This window comes from Stenella coeruleoalba (assembly GCF_951394435.1).
Source record: "Stenella coeruleoalba genome assembly, chromosome: 5".
Lineage (NCBI taxonomy): Eukaryota > Metazoa > Chordata > Mammalia > Artiodactyla > Delphinidae > Stenella > Stenella coeruleoalba.
In genome coordinates, this window is record NC_137150.1 from 78,825,585 (window position 1) to 78,851,690 (window position 26,106).

General features: G+C 41.1%; 1 protein-coding gene across 4 annotated transcripts in view; it reads left to right on the forward strand.

Annotated features, from left to right (window-relative positions):
- The first annotated feature begins 23,693 nt into the window (after positions 1 to 23,693).
- The window catches only part of GSK3B (glycogen synthase kinase 3 beta), a 201,696-nt gene continuing 199,283 nt past the window's right edge, over positions 23,694 to 26,106 (forward strand). For 2 of the 4 annotated variants that reach the window (XM_079923164.1, XM_079923166.1), the window contains exon 1: positions 23,697 to 24,723. In XM_079923164.1, coding sequence (XP_079779290.1) covers positions 24,636 to 24,723 — 88 coding nt within the window. In that variant the 5' untranslated portion in view covers positions 23,697 to 24,635. Of the gene's footprint in view, positions 24,724 to 26,106 lie in introns of all 4 variants that reach the window. The other 2 variants (XM_079923165.1, XM_079923167.1) reach the window with 2 other exon arrangements.

Here is a 26,106-nt window from a genome sequence, read left to right on the forward strand (position 1 = left end):
TCATTGTAGTTTTGATTTTCATTTCTCCAATAATTAGTGATGTTGAGCATCTTTTCATGTGCCTCTTGGCCATCTGTATGTCTTCCTTGATGAAATGTCTGTTTAGGTCTTCTGCCCATTTTTTAACCGAATTGTTTGTTTTTTAGATATTGAGCTCCATGAGCTGTTTGTATATTTTGTAGATTAATCCTTTGTCTGTTGTTTCATTTGCAAATATTTTCTCCCATTCTGAGGGTTGTCTTTTTGTCTTGGTTATGGTTTCCTTTGCTGTTCAAAAGCTTTTAAGTTTAATTAAGTCCCATTTGTTTTTTGTTTTGTTTTGTTTTGTTTTAATTTCCATTACTCTAGGAGGTGGGTCAAAAAAGATCTTGCTGTGGTTTATGTCAAAGAGTGCTTTTGCTATGTTTTCCTCTAAGAGTTTTATAGTGTCTGGTCTTACATTTAAGTCTTTAATCCATTTGGAGTTTATTTTTATGTATGGTGTTAGGAAGTGTTCTAATTTCATTCTTTTACATGTAGCTGTCCAGTTTTCCCAACACCACTTATTAAGAGGCTGTCTTTTCTCCATTGTATATTCTTGCCTCCTTTATCAAAGATAAGGTGACCATATGTGCGTTAATTGCATCCCGGGCGTTGGGAGCCCCTGATCTAGATGATCAACATTCTTGTTCTCTGGGGAAAGCTTCTAGCATCTCTGTTGATGACTAGTAAACCTACACTTTTTAGCCCTGTGCTCCAAGCCAAAGTACTAAAAATAATGTCTATCTGCTTCTAGATATCCATGTTCAAATTCTACATGTTCCAAACCAAAAGCTTCACTATCACCTTAAAGTCTGCCCCCTGAACTTTCCTAACCCTGTTAATGGGATTATCTAGCCTCAGTCATCTAGGCTAGAAATCTTGCTGCCTTTGACTTTTTCCAACATGTTTCTATATAGTAACTAGGAAAAAATATATTAAGGCCTTATAAAGAGTAGTATGCTTGCTTCAGAGACAGTGAGGGAGGGAGAAACTGGGAATTAATTCATAATTCATAAATGGTCTGGAGGGAGAGGCACCCATTGAGAAAGTGTGCTAACAGTCACTAAATCGGTGGATTGCAAGTACCGTTGATAATGCCTCAAGTATGTTTCTCTTTTTGACTCTTCCTTTCTGGCCACACTGCACTGGTTCAGTGCCTTGTGCCTTTTCTCCTGGATTACTGTAATAGCCTGCTAAATGTAAGGCCTTGGGCTTGATTTTCAAAATCTACCTGAACAAGTTAAAACAGGATTGATGTGAGAAAGCAACAGAACATAGTAGGGGTAGAGGGAGTGGGAAGGAGTGTGCTTAGCTGGCGGTTAGGAAAATGAGACAGCAGTGTGAAGTGGACATCAACAAAGTTAGGCCAACTTAGGTCACGCTGTAAGACCTAGAATGAGAGGTGAGCGGACCTCTTTAGTTGGAGGGTGTCACAAAATTAGACTACTGTCTTTTGTTCTTTGAACAACACATTAAAATAAAGGGATAAAGTGGAGTTTATTTGAGAGAGTAACCAGGATAGCGAAGGGCCCTAAAGTAATACCTCATGAAGAATTGCTGACCAACTGGAGATATTTAGCTTGGAGAAAATACAAGGGAGTTATTATAGTTGTTTTCATATACGTAAAAGACCATCTTGTGGAAATCACCTGAAAACTTTATGAATGTCAGAGTTGTCCTGAAATTGAATGCATTCATTTCAACAAATATTTATTGTATGCCTACTCTGTGCTAGGCACTGATAGGCAAGACAGTCCCTACCCTGTTGGAATTTGAGTTCTGGTCTGACAGAAAATAAGCAAGTAAACAAATAACTGAGTAATACAATTTCAGATAGTGATAGAATCAGCTGCCTTAGGAGATAATAATGTATCTTTTGCTAGGATGGTATGAGCCTAGATTTTATGATCACTTGGCAGGAGGATTTTAGAAGAGGTTTAGGCATTGGATGATTTATTGGATTAGATGACCTTAGGGGACTCTTCAACTCCAAGATTTTATGGTTCTACTATCATCTACCAAATTAGGACTTCCTCATAGATACTCTAAGGTATAGAAACCCCAAACTCCTTGCTATTCCAGGAACAAGCCCTGCATTGAGGTTGGTGAGTCAACAGTGACTCCGTGTGAGTATTTGCCCATGTGGTTTCTTTGCCTGGAATATCTTTCTCTCACTTCTCTGCCTCTCAAAATTCTCTTTGTCCGTCAAGTCTCAACTCAAAGATAAACTTTGTAATCAAGCATTTTGGATACCACTGAAATATGTCGTTCTCTGCTCTGGGCCCAGTGGCTCTTGGCTTGCAGCACTATTAAAGTACTTACTGTATTTTACCTGTATTGGAGTTCACTATTTCTCAGTCTGTTTCCCTATTAGCTTCTGATTTTCTTGAGGGCAGGAACCATATATTTCTCTTTTTATAATGAAGAGAAAAGAAACCTCCTAGTCATTACTTTGCACCCAGAAGATATTCAACAAACAAATGTGACAGTAGGCAATATATGTACTCATTATTACTTGGAGTGAATTAGATTGCTTTAAGTAGAAAATGAATAACCTATTGGTTTAACTAATAACTTTCCCTCCCAATCTCTGCTGTATCCTTCTCTACCTACTAGCTATGATGAGCATGTTGCCTAACATCTTCATGCCTCAGTTTCTTCATCTATAAAATGGCAAGAATAATAGTACCTGCTTCTAAGATTGTTGCAAGGATTAAGTACCACAGTCCATGCCTAGGTCAGTACCTACCACATAATAAGCCCTCACTAAATATTAGCAATTATTATTATTAAGGTTAGGCATCCTGCCCTCCAATAGTTTTATGGTTTAAAGGATTTAAATATTAATTTTATATTAGGGAAAATTTCCATCATCCTATCAGGCAAAGATAATTTGAGATATAAAGTTAAGAAGGAAGCCTCTACTTGTATTGAATTGTTAAATAGCGTAATAGAAAAACTAAATATAGTTACCAGCAAGAGCCCCTATATGGAATGGGCATTAGAGACAACCTCCTCTTTATGGAAAAGAAGCAGACGGTTCAGAGAGGTTCAGTGACTTGTCCAAGGTCACACAGCTAAGGGTCAGAAGCGGCAGACTAACTTTAACATTCCAGGTCTGCCTGGCTCCATAGCCACTGCTCTTTCCACTGCACCCTGCTGCCTCACAGCTACATGAATGAAGTCAACACAGATTAGAGATGATGTTACTCTAAAGCCTCACAGGCCCCAATTCTTCACTGCTAGCATTCTGTGGGCAGCAAGCCTAATTTGACTGTTAGGGCAGAGGCTGCTGATATTCTTCCGGCCTTAGGGAGAACTGACTCACGGCTCAGGCAGGCTGGGGCCTGCAGGTGAAGGTTATCTAGGGCTCCCTCTGTGAAAGGCTGTGGGCATGGCAAAGAGGATCTGAGGCCTGTCTGATGTGCATTTAAGCCAGGAGAAGAAAGACAGCACTACACCATTCTGCATCTGGTGTGTCAGGAAGACAAACCCTGGAATGGATCAAGATGTACCCATAATGCCAAAGCCAAGCAAAGAAGAATTTTTATGAACTTATTTACAAAATAGAAATAGACTCACAGACATCGAAAACAAACCTACTGTTACCAAACAGGAAAGGGGAGGGAGGGATAAATTAGGAACTTGGGATTAACAGATATTATATATAAAATAGATAAACAACAAAGACCTACTCTATGGCACAGGGAACTACATTCAGTATCTTCTAATAACCTATAATGGAAAAGAATCTGAAAAAGAATATGTATATAAATGGAATCACTTTTCTGTACACCTGAAACTAATGCAACATTGTAAATCAACTATACTTCAATTTAAAATAAAAGGATTTTTGGACTTCCCTGGTGGTCAAGTGGTTAAGACTCTGCCCTTCCACTGCAGGGGGCACGGGTGCCATCCCTGGTCTGGAAACTAAGATCCCACATGCTGCCTGGCATGGCCAAAAAAATAATAATATTAAAATAAAAGGATTTTCAATCTATGCTTGGAGCAAGAAGCAAAAATCAGGAAGCATAGCCCTCACCTCCTTACTCTTTGAGAAGTGGTGTGATGTTAAGAAAACATTGAAAAGAGGTAAAGTTACTTTGATCTCAAGCAGGGGAATGGTGTTCAATTGCAGATGTGAGAATAAACAGAAGAGACTGGAGCCCACCTAAGAGGAGAAGTGGTAAAGCACATCTTGCTGTTTTTCTTGAGTCATGAGCTTAAAAGAATTATGTACCAAGAGACTGATTGGCTAATATTGATCTTTATATTATTAATACGTTATATCTAAATAGAGTTTCTCAGCTACAAAAAGTTCTCAATAGTCAACAATATTCCAGTTAATAAACATTTACTGAGATTTAGATTATGCAAAGTGTGACCACTCTTCCCCACTCAAATTAGATGACTGACTTGTCAAGTCTTCCTAAATATAGATCAATCACACCCTGCTTCTCACCCTGGGTCATGGAGGGCTCCTCTGCCACATGCCAGGATAGAGGGAAGCCATGGCCGAAATGAAGCATCTTCCTGAGGAGTCAATTACTTGAGGATTTGTGTGTGTGTGTAAGCAGGGGTGAAGGGTGAATTTTTATACTAAAACAACCATTTTCTATTTTGTAGAAAATAGAAAGAGTTGTAGAAGACAGTCTGCTTCTTTGGGCTTTGTTGTGGGCAGGTCCTAGTGGAATAGAGATATTTTTGTTAGTGGTAAAATGTGAAAAGTACTATATCTTGACCAAGACACTCAGACTAATGCCCTTACTTGTAGGCATATTAAAACTTCATTAATTCAGGCTCCATTTATTTGGAATTTTTAATAATCTGAATAAGTACTATAGTCTATATATATGTAAAAATGATGATGAGAAATATTTTATTTTTTTAAGTTCCATGGTGATGATTTAAGTAGTAAAGAAAACTTATAAAAGAACACCCTCAAATACTTTATAAGGAGAAATTTATATTCAAATACTTAATACATGAATTGTAAGTATTCTTATCTACTCATCAAAGCAGATGTAGAAAGTTGATCAGTCTCATTTTGAATTACATTATGTATTTGAACATTTATAAAACTTCCTTTGATTTTCTTGAACAATATTTTTATAATCAAGGCTTTTCCTTCACTTTTTCCTCTTCCTGCCATTCATGATAATCAGTAAGGTTTAAATCACTACCCACCTCCCATTTTCAACCACATAAACCTTCTAAAGAAGGTGTGGTTTCCTAGCTTCTAGCTGGGCAAGTTGTAACAGGGTGATTGTACCGAGGTTCCTCAATACAGTTACCCTTGAAATGACCTTATTAGCTTCAATTCAGAGAAAAAACTGGGCAAATAATAACTCAATGGGCCATTCCCCAGGGAAACCCTGACATATCTTTAATCATTTCTAGACCTGAACAATTCATTCTATTTAGATAGAGGACAATTGTCACAAATATTCCTTCCAAAGCCAGTAGAACAAAAGTTTTACAGATTAATTTCCAACTTTAGTGAATTCCCTATTAAGAGGGTGGCAAATTCTACATAAAGGACATTTGCTGCAAACACAGTATGTTGAAGGCACATTGGGTTTTTAATTCTCAATATTGCTTTATGCATCATTTATCCCATGCCACGCTGTTCCCTGGGTACGGGTTCTACCCATCCTATCCCAGTGCTTAGGACCAGAGGAACAAGTTGTGTGGGGAATGGAAAGCATGTTGTCTTGGCCACAGTGGAGGGGTTGTGTATGGCCTTGGGAATATCACCTCACCTCTCTGGGCTTTAGTTTTCCCAACTATAAAATACGAAGATTGGATGAGCACCATCTTTTTTTAAATTATTGAAGTATAGTTGATGTGCAATATTATATGTTATGTGTACAATACAGTGATTCACAATTTTTAAAGGGTATACTCCATTTATAGTTATAAAATATTGGCTATACTCCCTGTGTTGTACAGTATATCCTTGTAGCTTATTTTATACATAATAGTTTGTACTTCTTACTCCCCTACCCCTATTGCCCCTCCCCTTCCCTCTCCCCACTGGTAAGCACTAGTTTGTTCTCTATATCTGTGACTCTGCTTCTTTTTTGTTATGTTCACTAGTTTGTTATATTTTTTAGAGTCCACATATAAGTGATATCATACAGTGTCTGTCTTTCTGTGTCTGACTTATTTCACTTAGCATAATGCCCTCTAAGTCCATCCATGTTGCTGCAAATGGAAAAATTTCATTCTTTTTTATGGCTGAATAGTATTCCATTGTATATATATACCACATTTTCTTTATCCATTCATCTGTTGATGAACACGGGTTGCTTTCATATCTTGGCACTTGTAAATAGTGCTGCTATGAACATTGGGAGCAACCATCTTTTTGATGATTGCCAGTTCCAACAGTACCTGCTTCTACAATGTGAAGCAGGAAGAGGTGAGACTGGAAAGGTGGTGGAGGTTGGTGGGTGAGTGGAAGCGGTGTATAGTTGAATGAGGACTTTGGTTTGTTTTTCTTTTAATTAAAAAAAAATGTTTGGCGTATAGTTGATTTACAATGTTGTGTTAGTTTCAGGTGTACAGCAAAGTGAATCAGTTGTACATATACATATATTCACTCTTTTTTTTTTTTTTGTGGTACGCGGGCCTCTCACTGCTGTGGCCACTCCCGTTGTGGAGCACAGGCTCTGACACGCAGGCTCAGCAGCCATGGCTCACAGGCCCAGCCGCTCCGCGGCATGTAGGATCTTCCCGGACCGGGGCATGAACCCACATCCCCTGCATCGGCAGGCAGACTCTCAACCACTGCGCCACCAGGGAAGCCCCTAGCCACTCTTTTTTTAGATTCTTTTCCCATATAGGCCATTACAGAGTGTTGAGTAGAGTTCCTTGTACTATACTGTCGGTCCTTGTTGATTGTCTATTTTATATATAGTAGTGTGTATAAGTTAATCCCAAACTCCTGATTTATCCCTTCCCGCACCTTTCCCCTTTAGTAACTGTAAGTTTGTTTTCAAAGTCTATGAGTCTGTTTCTGTTTTGTAAATAAGTTCATTTGTATCATATTTTTTTTAGATTCCACATATAAGTGATATCATATAATATTTGTCTTTCTGTATCTGACTTACTTCACTCAGTATGACAATCTCTAGGTCCAACCATGTTGCTGAAAATGGCATTATTTTGTTCTTTTTTATGGCTGAGTAATATTCCATTGTATATATGTACCACATCTTCTTTATCCATTCCTCTGTTGATGGACATTTAGGTTGCTTCCATGTCCTGGCTATTGTAAATATTGCTGCAATGAACACTGGGGTGCATGTATCTTTTCGAATTATGGTTGTCTCCAGGTATATGCCTAGGAGTGGGATTGCTGGGTCATATGATAGTTCTATTTTTAGTTTTTTAATCAACCTCCATACTGTTCTCCATAGTGGCTCTGCTGATTTATATTCCCACCAACATTGTAGGAGGGTTCTCTTTGCTCCACACCCTCTCCAGCATTTATTGTTTGTAGATTTTTTGATGATGGCCATTCTGACTGGTGTGAGGTGATATCTCACTGTAGTTTTGATTTGCATTTCTCTAATAATTAGTGATGTTTGAAGGACAACTTTGAATGCAAGACAGAAGAGCTTACATTTTCTACAACAGACAGGGGAATCAATTTAGGTTCCTGAGCAGCTGGGTGAAGTGATGACAGTGGTGTGAGAGTTAATTTGACAAGTGTGTAGGATGTGTTGGAGTCGTAAGGATGTTATACATACACAATAATAACAAAGTCAAGCATTCATCTCATTATTTTTGCCTCCCAGAGGGGAAAATATTCCACTCCAGTATTATGGAAAAGAACTAATTAAATAAGAAATTGTAAGCCAAAGGAAAAATTCTGGGCTTAACTCTTTGTTATCTCCCAATAATCATCCTCACCCATATCCCCTACAAGAGTACAGGCCTTTAAAGATTTCGAACAATTTTCACAGGTGTTACCTCATTACATCCCCTCAAAAACCAAGTATTTTCCAACAGCAGAAACAGTCCTAAGCCAAGGCCAAGAAGCAACCAACCACAGGGAGCCTGGCTGCATTAGCATCTCTTTATGGAAAGGTTTGCTTAGCTGATGTCTACTCAGATCAGGTACTCTTGGGCAGTGGGCCATGAGTAATGAAGCATGGCAGTCCACTTCTGGGGGTAAGCTGAATGCAAGTGGATCCCTGAGCTCCTGGACATCCTCATGAGTGGACATTCACTTAGTTGTGTTGCCCAACCTCTTGTGAGATGAAAGCCCCTCCCACAGCCAAGTCCTTTTCTTCAGGACCATTATCCTCTCACCTAAGGGTAGACCAGGCATCTGTCATATGGGAGCAGTTCGCAGGCAAGGAAATAGGTTTCGAACGACCTGACGGATCCCACTAATAGGCAGTGCCTACTTAAAATGCTGTGTTGATTTGAGAAGGACCCTGAGACTGAGAAGGACCCTGAGACTGCGTTATCTGTCATCCATGTCTCTACATGCATAGAAATGGAATAAATGGTGCCACAGGTCCTCATTTTTGCTATGCCTGCCCTAGGCCTTAACACTTAGGGCTTAAAACCCCTACCCAGTGATTTACCTTTACCAAAGTGGTTTCCGATTTGCCAGCTCATTAAGTTAGTGCCATGCCCAATTATGACTATTTTGCTTTCAGCACAGACTTCGGCACGTCCCTCATCATCTGCCTGGAAGGCCATCCCTAATACCCTCTCCCTTCTGGGTTATATGAAGCTCCTTTGCCATCCACTATGGCAGTTTGATATTTTTGGCAAATCATCATTTGGCTGTCAGCATAGTATGCACCCGCTCCCTAAAGCAAAGTAATCCTAATTTTGGCAGGGAACAAGTTGTTTCTTTTGGGAGAATGATGAGGCCTCTTTCATAAATTGTCATCTGAATGCCAATAGGTTATGGCCTCAACATTAAAGTTCAAGGAGAGAGATCAGTCTTTATTTTTTTTAAATTAATTAATTTTTGGCTGCGTTGGGTCTTCACTGCGTGGAGGCTTTCTCTAGTTGCGGTGAGCGGAAGCTACTCTTTGTTGTGGTGCGCGGGCTTCTCATTGTGGTGGCTTTTCTTGTTGTGGAGCATAGGCTCTAGGCGAGCGGGCTTCAGTAGTTGTGGCACGCAGGCTCAGTAGTTGTGGCTTATGGGCTCTAGAGCGCAGGCTCAGTAGTTGCTCCGTGGCATGTGGGATCTTCCGGACCAGGGATCGAACACATGTCCCCTGCATGGCAGGCGGATCCTTAACCACTGCGCCACCAGGGAAGTCCCAGGGATCAGTCTTTTAAATGGGCACCTGGCAGAAGTACTCAAGAGTGTCCCCAGATTCACTGGGTCCTGAGCCACTTTCTAAAAGAAAAAAAAAATCTATCAAATTGCTTGATGAAGCTTTAGCCAGTCTCTGAAATTTGCAGCTTTGGACTCATTCACTTTGGAGATAAATTTTAGTGTGTCTTTTCCAAAATCCTATAGAGTACCAAGTTCCCTGTAAATGTATAAAACATCAACGTGGATTATCTCAAATTGTACTTTTTCCATGAAGGAGATTCCAGACTAAGCTCAATTTTCCATTGTATGACCAAGTAATGCAAATCTTAACTTAGAAGAATACCTGTCTCTGTGCCAACTCTTGGCTTCTAGAGTGATCATCATACTGACCTCAAGTTGCTCCTCCAAGACACTACTGGTATCAGAACAATTTCTGTTTTGCTTCCAAGATAAACATTAGTATCCGCATATCTTCTTAGTATACTCTTAGTTACCTGTAATCCCTGGTTTCTTCAGCTGAATTATTCTTTTGGCTATTCAGAATTGATCTGCAACCTGACCTCACCTTCGTAATTCTGACTCTACATAGTTATAGAGGACTCTAATGACTTCCTAATGATAAATATAATATCATTTTGCAGTCTTTTAAAAAAATTGATATAATGGTCCACTGCTTACCCTCTCGAACCATTCTTTCTACTATTTCCATACCTTTTCAATCCTTAAAAATGAGGGAGTCAACATCTCAACTCTGTTCTCTAAATTCCACTGTTTCTTAGATGCCTCATTCATCCTACAGAGTTAGTGGATAATCCCTTGTTCTCTTGATATAGCTCCAGATTTTCTTCTAGGCACTGGCCTTGCACCTCCTGCTGCTTTCTGGGTATGGCAAATATCCTACTGAAAAATTTAAACTAAATAGGCCTATAGTGGCCAGGGGTAACTTTAGTTTTGTCAGTGTGCTGTCCCAGCCTTTCACCTTAAATTTTTTTTGTAACAGAATTCCTCTTTTTCTTGTGGGGACATTACTCTATGTGCAGGAGTGAGTATGCAAGATGGGTCTGACCAGTAGAGTATTCCATTCTCTATTCCAACTATCACCTGAACTCCAATCTATATATACACATTCTCTCATTTTCTTGGTATTTATCATATGCTACTATGGACCAATAATGAACTATTATAGCCATCTATTTATTCATTCAACAAATATTTATTGAGGCTTTTTTTGTGTGTTAGTTTCTGATATACAGCAAAATGATTCAGTTTTTTAATATATTCTTTTTCATATTCTTTTCCATTATGGTTTTTTACAGGATACTGAATATAGTTCCCTCTGCTATACAGTAGGACTGTTTGTTTATTTTCAATATATCTGTCTTATCCCTTCCTACACAGATTAGAAATTATTAACGGTAGGGGCTTTCCTGGTGGCTTAGTGGTTAAGAATCTGCCTGCCAATGCAGGCGACACGGGTTCAAACCCTTATCCAGGAAGATCCCACATGCCGTGGAGCAACAAAGCCCGTGCGCCACAACTACTCAGCCCATGCACCACAACTACTGAAGCCCATGCGCCCAGAGCCCATACTCTGCAACAGGAGAAGCCACCACAATGAGAAGCCCGTGCACTGCAATGAAGAGTAGTCCCCACTCGCTGCAACCAGAGAAAGCCCGCGCGCAGCAATGAAGACCCAACGCAGCCAAAAATAAACAAATTTATAAAAAAATTATTAAAGGGCAGTGATCATGTCTCATATTCTTTTTTGATTCACTCTCATTAAGAACACCACTTTGGGGCTTCCCTGGTGGCGCAGTGGTTGAGAGTCCGCCTGCCGATGCAGGGGACACGGGTTCGTGCCCCGGTCCGGGAAGATCCCACATGCCGCGGAGCGGCTGGGCCCGTGAGCCATGGCCGCTGAGCCTACGCATCCGGAGCCTGTGCTCCGCAACGGGAGAGGCCACAACAGTGAGAGGCCCGCGTACCGCAAAAAAAAAAAAAAAACACCACTTTGCACATAATAAGTATTCAGTGTGTTCACTAGTTAAACCGTATTTCAAATCTGGTGGGACTCTATATGTACATCTTTCTTTTAAAAAAATCTCTGATTCATATGGTAGATGCCATGAATAGTGTTCTGTACTCCAACAGTATTTGTTTTCAAAGGGTCTGTTTATTTTAATGCAGTTATTAAACACCAATTACTACACCATATAAAGGGAGTAAATAGACCAATGAGAAAAAGAAGGCCCATGAAAAAAATTTTTAAAACGATGTCACATTGTAAGCTACTTTCATTTTATGAGAGACTTCTCTTGCCTGCTCAGAGCATACCTTCATGCCTTTAAAAATATATATTCCAAGAACATAGTGGAATGCCATATAACTGTGACTGCTCAGTAAATATTTACTGATCAATGTGGTAAAGTTGAGCCAGAAACCTAATTATAGTTCTCTTTGCCTCCATTTTTAATCTGTAAAATGGGAGTACTATTACCTGTTTTATCTACCTTACGGGTTTTGTCTGGTACATGTCCAATTCTATAATGTTCATTATGAGCCTATTAAGCACTATATGAAAGGTAAACCCCTGGAGTTGCCTCTTTGGCAAGATTTAGGTTCTAAAAACAGCATTTTTGGATGTATACATCCAAAATTACTCTTTAAAGGACCATAGATAATAAAGTCTGTCTTTTTATTTATTAGTTTTTCTCCCAGTATTGGAACGTACCAGTGTTTCTTTCATTGAACCAGATGAAGAATTGTATTTAACTTGTATTATGGGTCATGTTGTAAGAAAAATAAGCCCTGTATTTTGTTTATTTATTTATTTATTTGGTTGCACCGGGTCTTTGTTGTGGCAGGTGCACTCCTTAGTTGTGGCTCACCAGCTCTTAGTTGCGGCACACGGGCTCCTGAGTTGTGGCATGCAAACTCTTAGTTCCGGCATGCATGTGGGATCCAGTTTCCCGACCAGGGATTGAACCTGGGCCTCCTGCACTGGGAGCATGGAGTCTTATCCACTGCGCCACCAGGCAAGTCCCAAGCCCTGTATTTTAAAAACTATCAGCAGGCTTAGTTCCATGAAATGCTCACACTGATAAGTAGCATGTGGGGGATGGGGAGCACTGAGTGAGATTCAGCAGATTCACTTCTTACATTTCATATTCTTTATGAACTAAAAACTATAATTATGAACTTATTAGTAATGGTTTTATAATCCATATTTCACTGGCTCCTGGCTTCCCTGCTGTTGCAGGACCTCCAGCTCCTTGCAAAGTCCCCTGCCCATAATTTCTAAGAGCCTGTGGAGAGTGTTCTACATGGACTCAAGAACAAGTCTTGTCTGTGGCCACATGGATGTCTGCTGCTGAGATTTCTGCTGTCTTTGAACACTTCTGGCACTCATCGCTGAGTCAGTCCCATTAAGCCAGGTCACCACAACCTTCTACTGGACATTTTCATGATCTACAGTGTGGTTCTCAAGGAATCAAAATGCTTCTGTGTTTGCTGGAGTCTCCAATACTGCAAAATTGTATCGTATTTCCTCAGAAGTAGAAAAAAACACCCAATCACTCATCTTTGGATTATATTTTGTGATGTAATAAAGATTTTAGTGCACTCCTATTTCTGGTTATGGTGCTTTCCAAGAGGAGTCCATGAGACTGCATGAGAGTATGAATCTTTAAGATAGGTAAGCATTGTCCTCTCAATCCAAGAGTTAACATTCAAAATTGGTTCAGCTGGCCTGGTACGGGCATTGACCAAGTGGAATACTGACTAGTGCATTGTAGCAGTGCAAACTGATCAAAAAGTAGCCTGGCCAACACCCTCCTTGATGGCACCCACACTTCTTGGCAGTCTTTCTGCCAAAACCCTTATGTAAATCACCCTCTTGGCAGTCTAAACCCACTAATTTGCCAGATATGCCAAGATATGTTTGAACCCCAGTGGTGGACAGAGGTTTGTCTCAAGCTGTGATTCTCTGTTAAGTATTTGAATGCACCTACTTTTTAAAATTTGATACCCAAGTTATATTGCAGCAACAATAATGGAAAAAAATTTAATGTAAGAAAAAACTTTCAGAAAACCAACAAATCAATAAATCAAATGTTTTTATTCTTGGACATTTCCTCAGAGTCCCTCTCCATATGCAAATATTTTATAAAGTTCTAATTTTAACGGTTATAATTAGGTTTCACTTTTTCAATTGTAATCATATTGCTCATTTTGCCAGCATTTACTGAGTTCCTATTATGTGCACAGCATCAACTGAGGTCAAGAGAAATGCTTTACGTCTCCATGTAATTCCATTTAAGCAGGAAGAAAGATAAAAGGTAAACTATGTGTGTCTTTTGGCAACTCCTGTTGATGAATTTTTCACTTGATGGTTTCTCTGGTGCTTAGAAGTACTTCATTTTAACTCCTCTCATGCTAGATTAAAAGCTTAACCTCTACGGAATAGTTTACTTACATAGCGTTCCAGCTGACTTTGCTCTGTAAGAGATTTGTTTTGAATTCTGAAGGAGCCCATACCCTTTTGACCTTGAAAATATTAAAACATATATATAGTTTAAACATGTATAGTTTTTAGTTTTCTCAATTTGCTGTGAGCAAATGTGTTTCCCACCATATCTGGCACAGTTCTGGGCATGCAGCAGACACATAATAAACACTTCCTAATGGAATCAGGATATTCAATATTGTGTTTTTCAAACACAAACCCAGCAACATTTATAAAACTTTCATAGAACCACAGCCAAAGCATTTAACGATAAAAATTGGAGTAACTGGATCACTTTTTTTTTTTTTAATATTTATTTATTTATTTGGCTGTGCCGGTCTTAGTTGTGGCTTGCAGGATCTTTGTTGCTGCATGTGGGATCTTCATTGCGGCATGCAGACTTCTTAGTTCTGTTATGCAGACTTAGTTGCAGCATGCATTCAGGATCTAGTTCCCCGACCAGGGATTGAACCTGGGCCCCCCGCATTGGGAGTGTCGAATCTTACCCACTGGACCACCAGGGAAGTCCCAACTGGATCACTTTTGATAGGAAGACTAAATGTAAAACTGCATTCAAATTGTAAAGACATAATTCGAGAAAATAGAAGAGGACTGAAAAGAGGAAGTGCTCAGCTGTCTCAGACATGTTGATTCCTCAAAAAGAAAAAAAAAATCTGTGTTAGTATTTTTCTGAGACTCTTGAATGCTCCTAAAAAGCAGTAAGAATCATTTAGGATTCTTTTTCCTGAATTATTACTTTTATCTTCAAGTAATGGGCACTATCAATACATATACAGTATAAATTATAAAAATAATGAATAATAGACACAGAAAAATATTAATGGGTTTACAACACTGAGCTATAAACCTTCCGCCAAGAATCCTTTCTGGTCTGATATATGGTACTTCCTACTACCCTCTCATCTGGATGTCATACAGGGACACACACTCCTTGGGGCTTTGTGCATTCTCTCCCATTCCCTTTCAGAATTCCATCCCACAGGGCACAGGAATGAAGTCAGAGCAATGATGCCTCTTGATGGCCACAATCCAAATGAAACTGTGGCCTGACTGAAGAAGACAGGCCGTCTCTGCATTCTGGAATTCCTTCTTGGATAATCCATGGGACTTAATTTCTCTTCAAGTGTTTCCCCCAACTCCAAGTTGAGCTGTTTAATAGCCAAGAAACAGAATGCCAATTTTCTTGTAACTTTCACATTCAGCATCAACCAGATATAAAGACCTAGAGTTTTCGGCTTCCCTGGTGGCGCAGTGGTTGAGAGTCCGCCTGCCGATGCAGGGGACATGGGTTCATGCCCCGGTCTGGGAAGATCCCACATGCTACAGAGCAGCTGGGCCGCTGAGCCTGCGCGTCTGGAGCTTGTGCTCTGCAACGGGAGAGGCCACAACAGTGAGAGGCCCGTATACCGCAAAAAAAAAAAAAAAGACCTACAGTTTTGCTGTATTCTCAGATGTGAGTCCTAGTTCCATGTGAACAAGAAAATATGACCATTTCTGATTTACTGCTGGCTAATGAGTTCTTAAAGTATTTGTTCCAACTGAGAGTTTTGCACTTTTAATTTAATACATTTAATGCACATAAAACAAGGCTGAATCACCTAGAATGTTGTAAAGTATACTTAAGTCAAAGTATTCAATCAATACATACTTATTGTTTTCAATTCATGTGGATTCACTTATTCAGTTCAATGTGGAAATATTTACACTCTTATCTAAAGAAGCCCTTTCTTAAAATTGTGAATAGAAATGGAGTAAAAGAAATAAAATTGAAACAGCTCAAAATAATCTAATCAGTTATAATGTATTAACCACATGATTATACCCTCTTTGGAGCAAAAATATGACAAGCATAAAAAACTAAAAGGATTCACCGAGTGTTTGCTTTCTTTTTAGATAGTATACTTCTTTAGATGTTAAATTAGAGTATTTATATGATCAAAGGCTTGATATGAAACTTTTAATATAACCAGAGTCTACTTCATAGTGGCAATGTTTCAAACACTGTCCCTCTTCTTTCTGGGTAGTCATCCATTATTTTCCCATTTGGGCACACCCCATTGGTTATAAGAAGCATGATCAAATATGCTGTCTTGTTACCCTGGGCACATTTTCAGCAACGGGAAAAACCACACAGTGTATGTTACCCCAGAGGCTCTCCTGCAGTGACAATGTCTTACATCTGCTACCTCCCATAATTCTCCATTGTCTACAAGATTTCTTGGTATAACATTCAAAGCTTTTTCAAATCTGGCCCCAAACTACCTTTTTTTTTTTTTTTTTTTTTTTTCACGGTACGTGGGCCTCTTACTGTTGTGGCCTCTCTCGCTGCGGAGCACAGGCTCCGGATGCACAGGCTCAGCGGCCATGGCTCACGGGCCCAGCCGCTCCGCGGCATGTGGGATCTTCCCGGACCGGGGCACGAACCCATGTCCCCCTGCATCGGCAGGCAGACTCTCAACCACTGCGCCACCAGGGAAGCCCCCAAACTACCTTTTAAGCTTTATCGTCCATTAGTCTCCTCTATCAGCTTTCTATTATAGCCAAACTGGTTTTCCTATAGTCAAATGAACAGACTCACACTGTCCTTAATTGCTCTGACAGCTGGATCCACCTAAGTTTACTAAGGGGGTTTGTCTGATGGGTTGGAAATGAAGTGGTAGAAAATAGTTTACTTCCACTTTCCTTTCTTCATCTCCAAATCCTACTACCCATCCTTTAAGATTCACTTTAGATTGAAGTGTCCTCCATTTACCTATTTTAAATAGGACAGCATGACCAATTCATTTGAGCATGAGTAACAAACATATTAGCAAATTATGTTCTGCCTTACAACTTATGGATTCAAATATGATCTTAAATAATTACTTATTTAGCTTTTCATGAGGTTGTTTCCCCAGAGGATAAGTTCACTAAGGGCACAGAGCCACTCAGGTGGCTCATGTACTTCTTTATATCAGGTGCCTAGCAGATGTCTTGCATATAACAAATGTTGGCTAGTTTTATTAATACAGTGTATAATTTATAATACAAAGGCTTATCAGTAGAAATGTTAGCATTGGAAAGCTTTGCTGAGAAATTTGGAGTTTTTGTTAAGAATTCCATGTAATGAGAGCCATTCTGAGGAATATGTGAATCACAGTAAAGAAAAGGGAGCCAATTCCCTTTTAAAACCCAACAAACATTGATTTATTGTAAAAATATGACATGAAAACAGTTAAAGTGAATATTTTCATCTATAATATGCCAATATATTAACAAAATTATTCTAATTTCTGTCTTCCTTTTCAATATGTTCATATTTTGCAGAATTGGAAATTGGTAATATACAATCAAGTTCTATATTTTTTAATTAGTATTAAGTTGCTATTAGTCTTTGTATTTATTCTTTTTTCTGTTTACATAATATGGACTTAGTAGAACATAATTTACTTAACTACACCTTTATTATCTGATACTGTTTCCCTTTCTTTTCTCTAGGCCCAGATTTTACATGCTACATAATTTCAAACTACCTCCAGTTCTCTGATACCCTGTAACATATATTTCCGCCATTGCATAACTTCTTTTTGCCTAGAATGTTCTTCCCTTCCATCATCTAAAAAACTAATCTTTGTTTAAAACAGTGGTCTACAAGATGAATGGATAAAGATGTGGCACATATAAAAAATGGAGTATTACTTAGCCATAAAAAGAAACAAAATTGAGTTATTTGTAGTGAGGTGGATGGACCTAGAGTCTGTCATACAGAGTGAAGTAAGAAAGAGAAAAACAAATACCGTATGCTAATGCATATATATGGAATCTAAAAAAAAAAAAAAATGGTACTGATGAACCTAGTTGCAGGGCAGGAATAAAGAGGTAGACATAGAGAATGGACTTGATGACATGGGGTGGGAGGGTGAAGCTGGGGCAAAGTGAGAGGAGCATCAACATACATATACTACCGAATGTAAAATAGTTGGCTGGTGGGAAGCAGCAGCATAGCACAGGGAGATCGGCTCAGTGCTTTGCAATGACCTAGAGCAGTGGGATAGGGAGGTTGGGAGGGAGGCTCAAGAGGGAGGGGACATGGGGAAATGTGTATGCATATGGCTGATTCACTTTGCTGTACAACAGAAACTAACACAGTATCGTGAAGCAATTATACTCCAATAAAGATCTATTAAAAAAAAACCCAAAAAACAGCAAAAAAAACAGTGGTCTACAAACTATTTTGTTCTTACACTGTACTAGTAAAAAATTTTAATATCAACCCCCCAATATTCTGCATATTTATAAAACATATACTCTTGAGCTAACATGATATGCATATATAAGACATATACAGGAATAAAAAAGGATAACAGGCATAATAAACAATATTTTAAAACAACATTATTTAAAGCCCAATACTTTTTAAAAAATTAATTAATTAATTTTTGGCTGCATTGGGTCTTTGTTGCTGCGCGCAGGCTTTCTCTAGTTGTGGTGAGCGGGGGCTACTCTTTGTTGCAGTGCATGGGCTTCTCATTCCTGTGGCCTCTCGTTGCGGAGCACGGGCTCTAGGTGCGTGGGCTTCAGTAGTTGTGGTGCACGGGCTTACTTGCTCTGTGGCACGTACGAATCTTCCTGGTCCACGGTTTGAACCCATGTCCCTTGCATTGGCAGGCGGATTCTTAACCACTGCGCCACCAGGGAAGTACCCCCAATACTTTTTTATTCTCACCGCTAACCCCCCGCCCCCCCAAATTATTAACTGTCCCAGATGCATAGTCTTTAAACATTTTGGTAATTGTGAAGACTTCACACTGGCATTAGCTATATGTCATACTTAACCTTAGGGTAAATTTTGACTAAAAAATAGTGGATGGTTCATATTTCAAAAATTCCAAAAATTTCAGGCCTACTTCTTGTCAAATTTGATTAGCTCATTATTGTTTTTAACCTATTGATGTGACTGATGAAGAGTTCCTACTAAGAGTAGAATGTGAGCTTTGCCATTTTGTTTGTTCTTTTATCTACACTTTATTTGCAGGAATCATTTTCAATCTATGAGGGTCAAGTTAGTTAAAAATCAAATAATATGACTGCAAATCCATTAATTAAGCACAAGTAAAGTGTCGTATGTTGCTGAAATTTTTAAAAAGCAGGAGGGTACCGTATATTCACAATCCCTTCTAGGCTGTGGATTCATCCCCTTCCTTTAGGAAAACTGTATGGTGGACCATGTGACTCCTTCCTTTGACATAGGGACTGAGGAGGGCACCACTGTCTACCAGTATATTAACCACTGGAAAGGTAATTTCTTACGTTTTAAGATAAAAATAAGATTTAGTAGTTCTAGCATTCCAAAGGATCATCCCATACAACCTCTGGGTATATACACGCAACTTTGGAGACCGGTAGTTTAAATACAACTTGGAAAATGATCTCTGGGCCACTTTTCTTCCATAGCTGCCCAGATCACATTGTGGTGTTGTCTGTTTACACGTCTCCACTCTACAAGAGCTCCCCCTAAGACTGGAGCAAGACAGTCACCTCTGAATGACTTTTATTCATCTTCACACTCCTGTATTCCTAAGACTTGGCACAGTGTCCTATAAATCAAATTGATTTAATCAAACTGAGCGATTTCACACTGCTACTTCTTTTCTTTGGTTCGTCTGCAGTCTTACCTTTGTTTTCTCTTTTTAAGTATTTTGTTTCTTATGTAAAGGTGGAAAATGAAGACAATACTGGAAATCATGAATACAGTAAGTATCATCCAAAATGCCATCAAAATGAATATTTCTAGACTCTTATGTGTGGGTGTGCAAGCACACACACATATGCAATTTTACATAAATGGGATAAACAATATTATTTTTTGATGGAGAGCAGAGTAATCTAGTATAAAGAAGCTGGATCAAATATACTCAGCTGTAGATTCCATCCCAGCTCTGCCATTTTCTAACTGTGTGGCCTTGATCAATGTACTTATTGCTCATCCCCCCTCCCCAATCTATTAACAAAAGAGTTAATAATGGCTGTCTCTGGAGGTTCAGGGAAGGACTGAACAAGCACTCAGTAAATGCAAAATCTTTTCCTTCCTCTTAATCTTCACATCGACCTTGTTATTGGAGGGTTTTCCTAGAGTTCATTACTAAACAACTCTTTTCCATCTTACAGTATCTGCAAATATCTGGAGCAGAGACCATATCTTATTAAATTTTGAAGGCCAGCACCCAACAACATTTAGGTATTTAATATACGTTGGCTAACTAAATGAGGTCCTAGGAAGAGTTTGCTAGTGAACTTCTGTTTGTACTGACTGACCCTGGGTTCATCTAAATAAACAGCATCTCATATTCTATTTGCTATCTTCATTATTAAACCTGCATATATTTTCTTCTAGTTTCAATTAAAAATGCAGCTAAGTGATTCTGAGCTATTGTGTAGTTTCCTCATTTGTAAAAACATAATAATAGTTCCATAACAGTACTTGGTAAACTTCATTAACGTAATAGTACTTCCCAAGTGCAAAGTGCTATACAAATACATGTAATTACTATAGAAGCCAGTTCATTGTGCATTTTAATTTATAACCGTTACCTTGTGGACAGGCTCACCAATCTCTTTTTTTCCCCCCTCTACTACACTACTTACCTGTTCTGTATCACCCAGCTTTCCTATATTCATCTTTTTCTAGTCCTCTGGTTGGTTACTGTGGCTCAGAATCACTGATCTTTGCAAGGGACCACCTGATGAGCCCTAAAGGAAACCAAACTATTAGAAACCAAACTAGGGGATGTATTCACAACCAGGCACACACAGTTGAAGACATAAGGCTTAGAATTTAAGATAAAGCAAGACCAGGAGAGGTGGGGACTATGTTTGAGAGAGAAGTACAAGAGATCTGAATCCTGGTTCTGCTTACTTTAGCTCTGTGGACCTTAGGTAAGTCAGTACAACTTTCAGACCTTGAGTTTCCTCATCTTTTAAGTGGAGGCTGGTAACAGTACTTACGATTATAATTTGAGATAGCATGTGTGAAGCACTTAAGAACAGTGTCTGGCACATTATAAACACTCAGGAAGCATTAACTATTAAAATCATTAAAAACTGATAAATGGTTGACAGCAGGCGGGAAGGTAGAGGAAGAATTTGAAAGGTCAGAGAAACAATCATGGAATGTTAATTTCAGTGGTTCTATATTTTCTCCTAAACTTCTCCCTCCTTATGTCCTAATTCTAGATTGAACTACTTTTATTTTTTCCTATAAAGTTTCCCCCCTCTTGGTCAGATTTTTTTTTTTATTTTAAACAGCATCAGTTCAAAATATTTGAAGGCAGCAACAGTAAAGCTATTAATCATAACCTTAAGGTAGACTATTTTTGTACTTTATTATATACAAAAGAATAGCCATGTTTCCAATTTGTATAACCTAAACATTTGTTATTCACTTTCCCGCTGGTATAACTGGGAGTAGGGATGGGGAGTAAAGAGGAAGGCAGGATTTAGAGCTTTGCCTCACAGTGTTTTAGGGACTAGTGGCAAAGGTTTTTCATAATAGTTTGCAGGGAGAGGCAACAATCATTTGACAAAATTGCCACGCACTGAGTTTGCTTTTAACATTCTTTACCCTTCTCCATGGCATCCAGAGGCCTCATGTTCTCTCTTCATTGCAAAGAACAAGAGCTGCTACCACTCCTGGGCTATATAAAAAAACCTATGTCCAGGTTTGAGATTACAAATTGATTGCATGTTGGCCACATCTACCCTGGGATGTTTTTAATTCGGCCTGTAGGGTTTGGAAATATTGGTGTAAAAATCGAGGGATTTCATAGAAAAATCCTGCTTTACGGTTTCTCTTGGGGGAAAAAACCAGAATACCTCAGAACACTGGATCCACATTCTTCAGGGTAACAATCTGCTAGAGCCGAACAGCTGCTCCTTTCAGTTACAGCAGGGACACTCCAATTTGCCACGTTGCTTATCATTCCCTATTGTTTTACACCAGGCCAGTTTCACTCATTTGCTTTGCTTTTCTGGCCCCTGTAGACATCTGAGTTTGCAAACACTATCTAGACCTTTCCGTTCTCCCATCAAAGCTTACTTTGTTCTGTCCCAAGTTCCTCATCAGTTTAACAAAGCAACATCTAGTTAACCTGACCAAGTATGTGTATTTTTATATGTGCTCCCAGAGATAGTATCTTAACAGAACGGGATGACTCTGCAGGTGGAAATTACAGACACCACGGGACTGATGGCAACTGTCCTTTCTACTTTTTCTGTAGCCATACCTCACTGTCCTTAGGCAAACCACGGGAATCTGACCACTGGCCTACGTGCGAAATCAACTTATATAGTACTTTTATAGATCACCCTAGTTCCAAAGAACCAAAAACTACAAAGGGCTATTCTGACTCCCTGTTTCCTCAGAGTCTTCGGGATATCCGACCTGACGGCACTTCCCCTCACCTGCTTTTGGGGCCCGTTCTGCGCTGGGCAGTCGCGCCCGAAGAGCGCGCGCAGCCAGCATGAGCTCATTTCTCAGGGGCGTTTCTGGAAGGCCGGGTTTGGCCTGGCGCACGAGGCGCAGTCGCCCTCACTCTTATCAATGGCCTCCGCGACTGGGCGGGGCGCGGCCGCCGAGGGGCGCTGCCTGTCTGGAAGCTTTGTTCTCAGTTTAGCGCCCGAGAGCTCGCACCCAGCCGGGGAGGCGCCCTGAATCCGTCTGGCCCTTCCTGGGAAGACGCCGGCACTCGGGACGCGCTCTCTCGGGCGGAGGGGAGCCTCGGGCGCGCAGAATTAGCCCCGCCCCGCCGAGAGCCTCCAGTGGGTGGGGAGACCCCTCAACCCTCCGTTCGCTCGAGCGCTCGGAGCCCAGCGCCGCCGACCACAGCAGCTTCACACCGGCTCGCGAAGGGCTCGTGCTCCCTATCTGCAGTTTCCACACAAGCTGCAAGTAGCCGCAGGCGAGCCCGTCTAACCATCCGCCACGACCCCAGTCGCGATTCTCCCCGCTCCAGGGACCGCCACCGGAGACCGAAGGCCAATCACACTGCAGCTAGGTCTTGCGATTGGACGGCAGCGAGAGCCGATTGGCTGCCGCTACGGGTTTCGACCTCCCTCCTTTTCCCTTTTGCCCCGACTCCGGCTCCAGAGCTTCAGGCCAATGAGAAGGCGCTTTATAGATGCCCTCCCTTCGCTCTCAACTTCTCCCCACCTCGTCGAGGGAGGGGACGTCCTGACTGGCCAGACTGTCCTCGGAAGCCCCATTCCTTCACCAATCACCGAGGGAGGTGCACTCCCAGCGGAGTTTCGGCCAATTACAAAGCGGCCACGGCGCCCAGCCGTGCGGTTTCACCAGCGACTCCGGGCTTCACCGTCCTTAACTCTTCAAGCATTTTCCTGAGGGCCGGCGACTCCGATTGGTCACTGTTGCCATTGTCGAATTTCTCCTCCAGCCAGCCACAAGACAAGGCGAACCCACCTTCTTCTCGGTCGGCTATCTTCGGCATTTTCCGTCCTTGGGCGTGAATTTCCAGCGACACTTTCTAATTGGCTCCTCAGGTCGATCGGCTTTTTCCGGGAGGATCTGCAAACAAACGACATCCGTGATTGGTTCCGCTCGGGCTTCGGCTCCCCTACCGAAGGGGGAGGACACTCGGCTCGGCCGGCGATTCCCAGACGCCTGTTACGCGGACGCGGGGGCGCTGGGCGGTGTAAGGCTGGGTGGGGGAGGAAGGAGGCGGAGGACGAGTAGGAGGGGGGAGGGGGAGTGGGGAAAAGCTAGGCGGCTGCGCAGACGGCACTCCTCACACAGAGCTGCCCCTGACCCGGGCGAATGCAGGTTTGTGCTGCCGCTGCCGCTGCCGCCGCCGCCGCCGCCGCCCGGGCCGAGTGACAAAGGAAGGAAGGAAGCGAGGAGGAGCCGGCCCTGCAGCCACTGACAGGGCCCGGGCTGGGGGCAAAGCGCGGACACTTCCTGAGCGGGACCGTGCAGAAGCGAGGGGCGGGAGGGCGGCCGCGCTGGTGCCTTGGACGGGGGAGGGGGCCCCGAGGGACGGAAGCGGTTGCTGGGTTCCCATGTCCCCGGCGTATGGGGAGCAGTCGAGGAGCCGCTGCCTGGGGTCTGAAGGGAGCTGCCTCCGCCACCGCCGCCGCCATGGCCGCTGGATCCAGCCGCCGAGTGCAGCTGCTCCTGGCGCAATGAGGAGGGGAGCCGCCGCCACCGCCCGCCTCTGACTGACTCGCGACTCCGCCGCCTTCCAGTTCGCCGGGCCCCTGCCGTCAGGCCGCCGGATCCCGCCGCTGTCGGAGCCGCAGCGTTTCCCGACGCATCTCCGAGCCACCCCCTCCCTCTCCCTCCCTCCTTCCCATCCCCCTTTCTTTTCAAGCGTGAGACTCGTGATCCTTCCGCCGCTTCCCTTCTTCATTGACTCGGAAAAAAAATCCCCGAGGAAAATATAATATTCAGAGTACTTATTTTCAATCAAGTATCTGCCCCCGTTTCACGTGATATATATTTTTTAGGACCTCCCAACCATTTCTCCCTTCCAAGGAAAGGGAGGGGAAAGAATTGTATTTTTTTCCCAGCTCCCGATCATCTATATGTTAAATATCCGTACTGATCTGTCTTCAAGGAGAAATACATCGCTCGCTTTTTTTTATAGCTGTACAAAAGGAGTGAAAAGCCAAGAGGACGAAGTCTTTTTCTTGTGGGAGAACTTAATGCTGCATTTATCATTAACCTAACACCCCAACATAAAACAAAAGGAAGAAGAGGAGGAAGGAAGGAAAAGAAGGTGATTCGGAAAGAGAGTGATCATGTCAGGGCGGCCCAGAACCACCTCCTTTGCGGAGAGCTGCAAGCCAGTGCAGCAGCCTTCAGCTTTTGGCAGCATGAAAGTTAGCAGTGAGTATTGATTTTATTTTACACCCCCTTTCCACCTCACCCTTTAAATAAGAGTCTTTAAAATATCAGGATCTTAAATTATGAGACCTTCTGATATAACAGCCGGAGGTAATGGAAAAGGGCAAAAACCTGTCTTCAGTCAAGGATGAGGCAGCTCCCTCTTTTCTCCTCCCATATCCCCTCCCCCGGTCTTATTAACCTTGAATTGAGGGAATATGATTTTTATTTGGATGATTCGATCTGAAACTTAGTTCTTGTCATATAGTTTTCTTGCAGTTGATAGCTTTATCAAGCGGTTGAGTTTTTCCATCTTAGAATAGCGATGGAAGTGTTTACTTGCTCATCCTTTTGAATAAAGCGAAGGACAAGACTCATAAACCATTATGTGCCTTTGCAGAATGTGTCTTTTGGAATGAGGGATAGTTTAGTTAGCTCAGGTCTCAGGAGTTATCATAGTTTTGTATACTTAATAGAGGAGCTAAATGTCACTGTCTCGTAACATTTCTTTCTTGCCTATGTGACTATACAAAGTATGTGTTCATAATCTAGAGATGAACTTGCTCCGTAACCACATTACGGTTTGGAGGCAAGCTTTGATTCTTCCCTTTAGAAGGGACCGGTGGGGCTGATTGATATGCAGTAGCAGTAGTATCTCAACATGCATTGTTCTAAATTGGATAAGTGGTATAATATGTTATCTCTTAACCTTTCCATTTTGACATTACCAATCTACCACTATAGAATTAACGTTTAATCAAAAGGTAATTTGGAAGTATGTCCAAGTTTTGATTGGGGCTTGTATTGTCATGTTGCCAAATGCTAAGTTGAATGATAATTGTCACTGATTCATCATTAAAGTTCAGTTTTAGGGTGCCATTGCACTCAGTACTTGCTAAATGATCTAGAGTTCAGGGGTTCCTTCTTAAGACTATTTAAAATACTCTTGCATTGGTTTCCTGTTGAATTTAGGTAAGACTATGGAGTTAGAAGAATATGGATTTAGACCTTTCCATCATAGGTTTTGCAGAAGGCTGTGGTCCTGCATATAATAGGGATACTTGGGCTGTGTTCAAGGTTGTTGCTAGACTGTACCGTCTTCCCTGATTTGTGCAGAAAAGTCTATGTTGAGTGTCCAAGTCTATACTAAGTGTCCAATGTTCTAATGTTCTCTATATGTGGATATGTTTATGTGGTATTTAATGACAGTTTATTTAAACATACTTACAGAATTTGACAAAAATATCTGTATTGTTTCCTTATTCCTCCAGAAAGGGGCATGATGAGGGCAAAGAAAAACTGTTTTGCTGCCTAGAAGGAGAGAATTGAACTGAGATTTTTAAAAAGTATTTGCTGTTATATGAAATTGATTATGTCCTTAAGCAA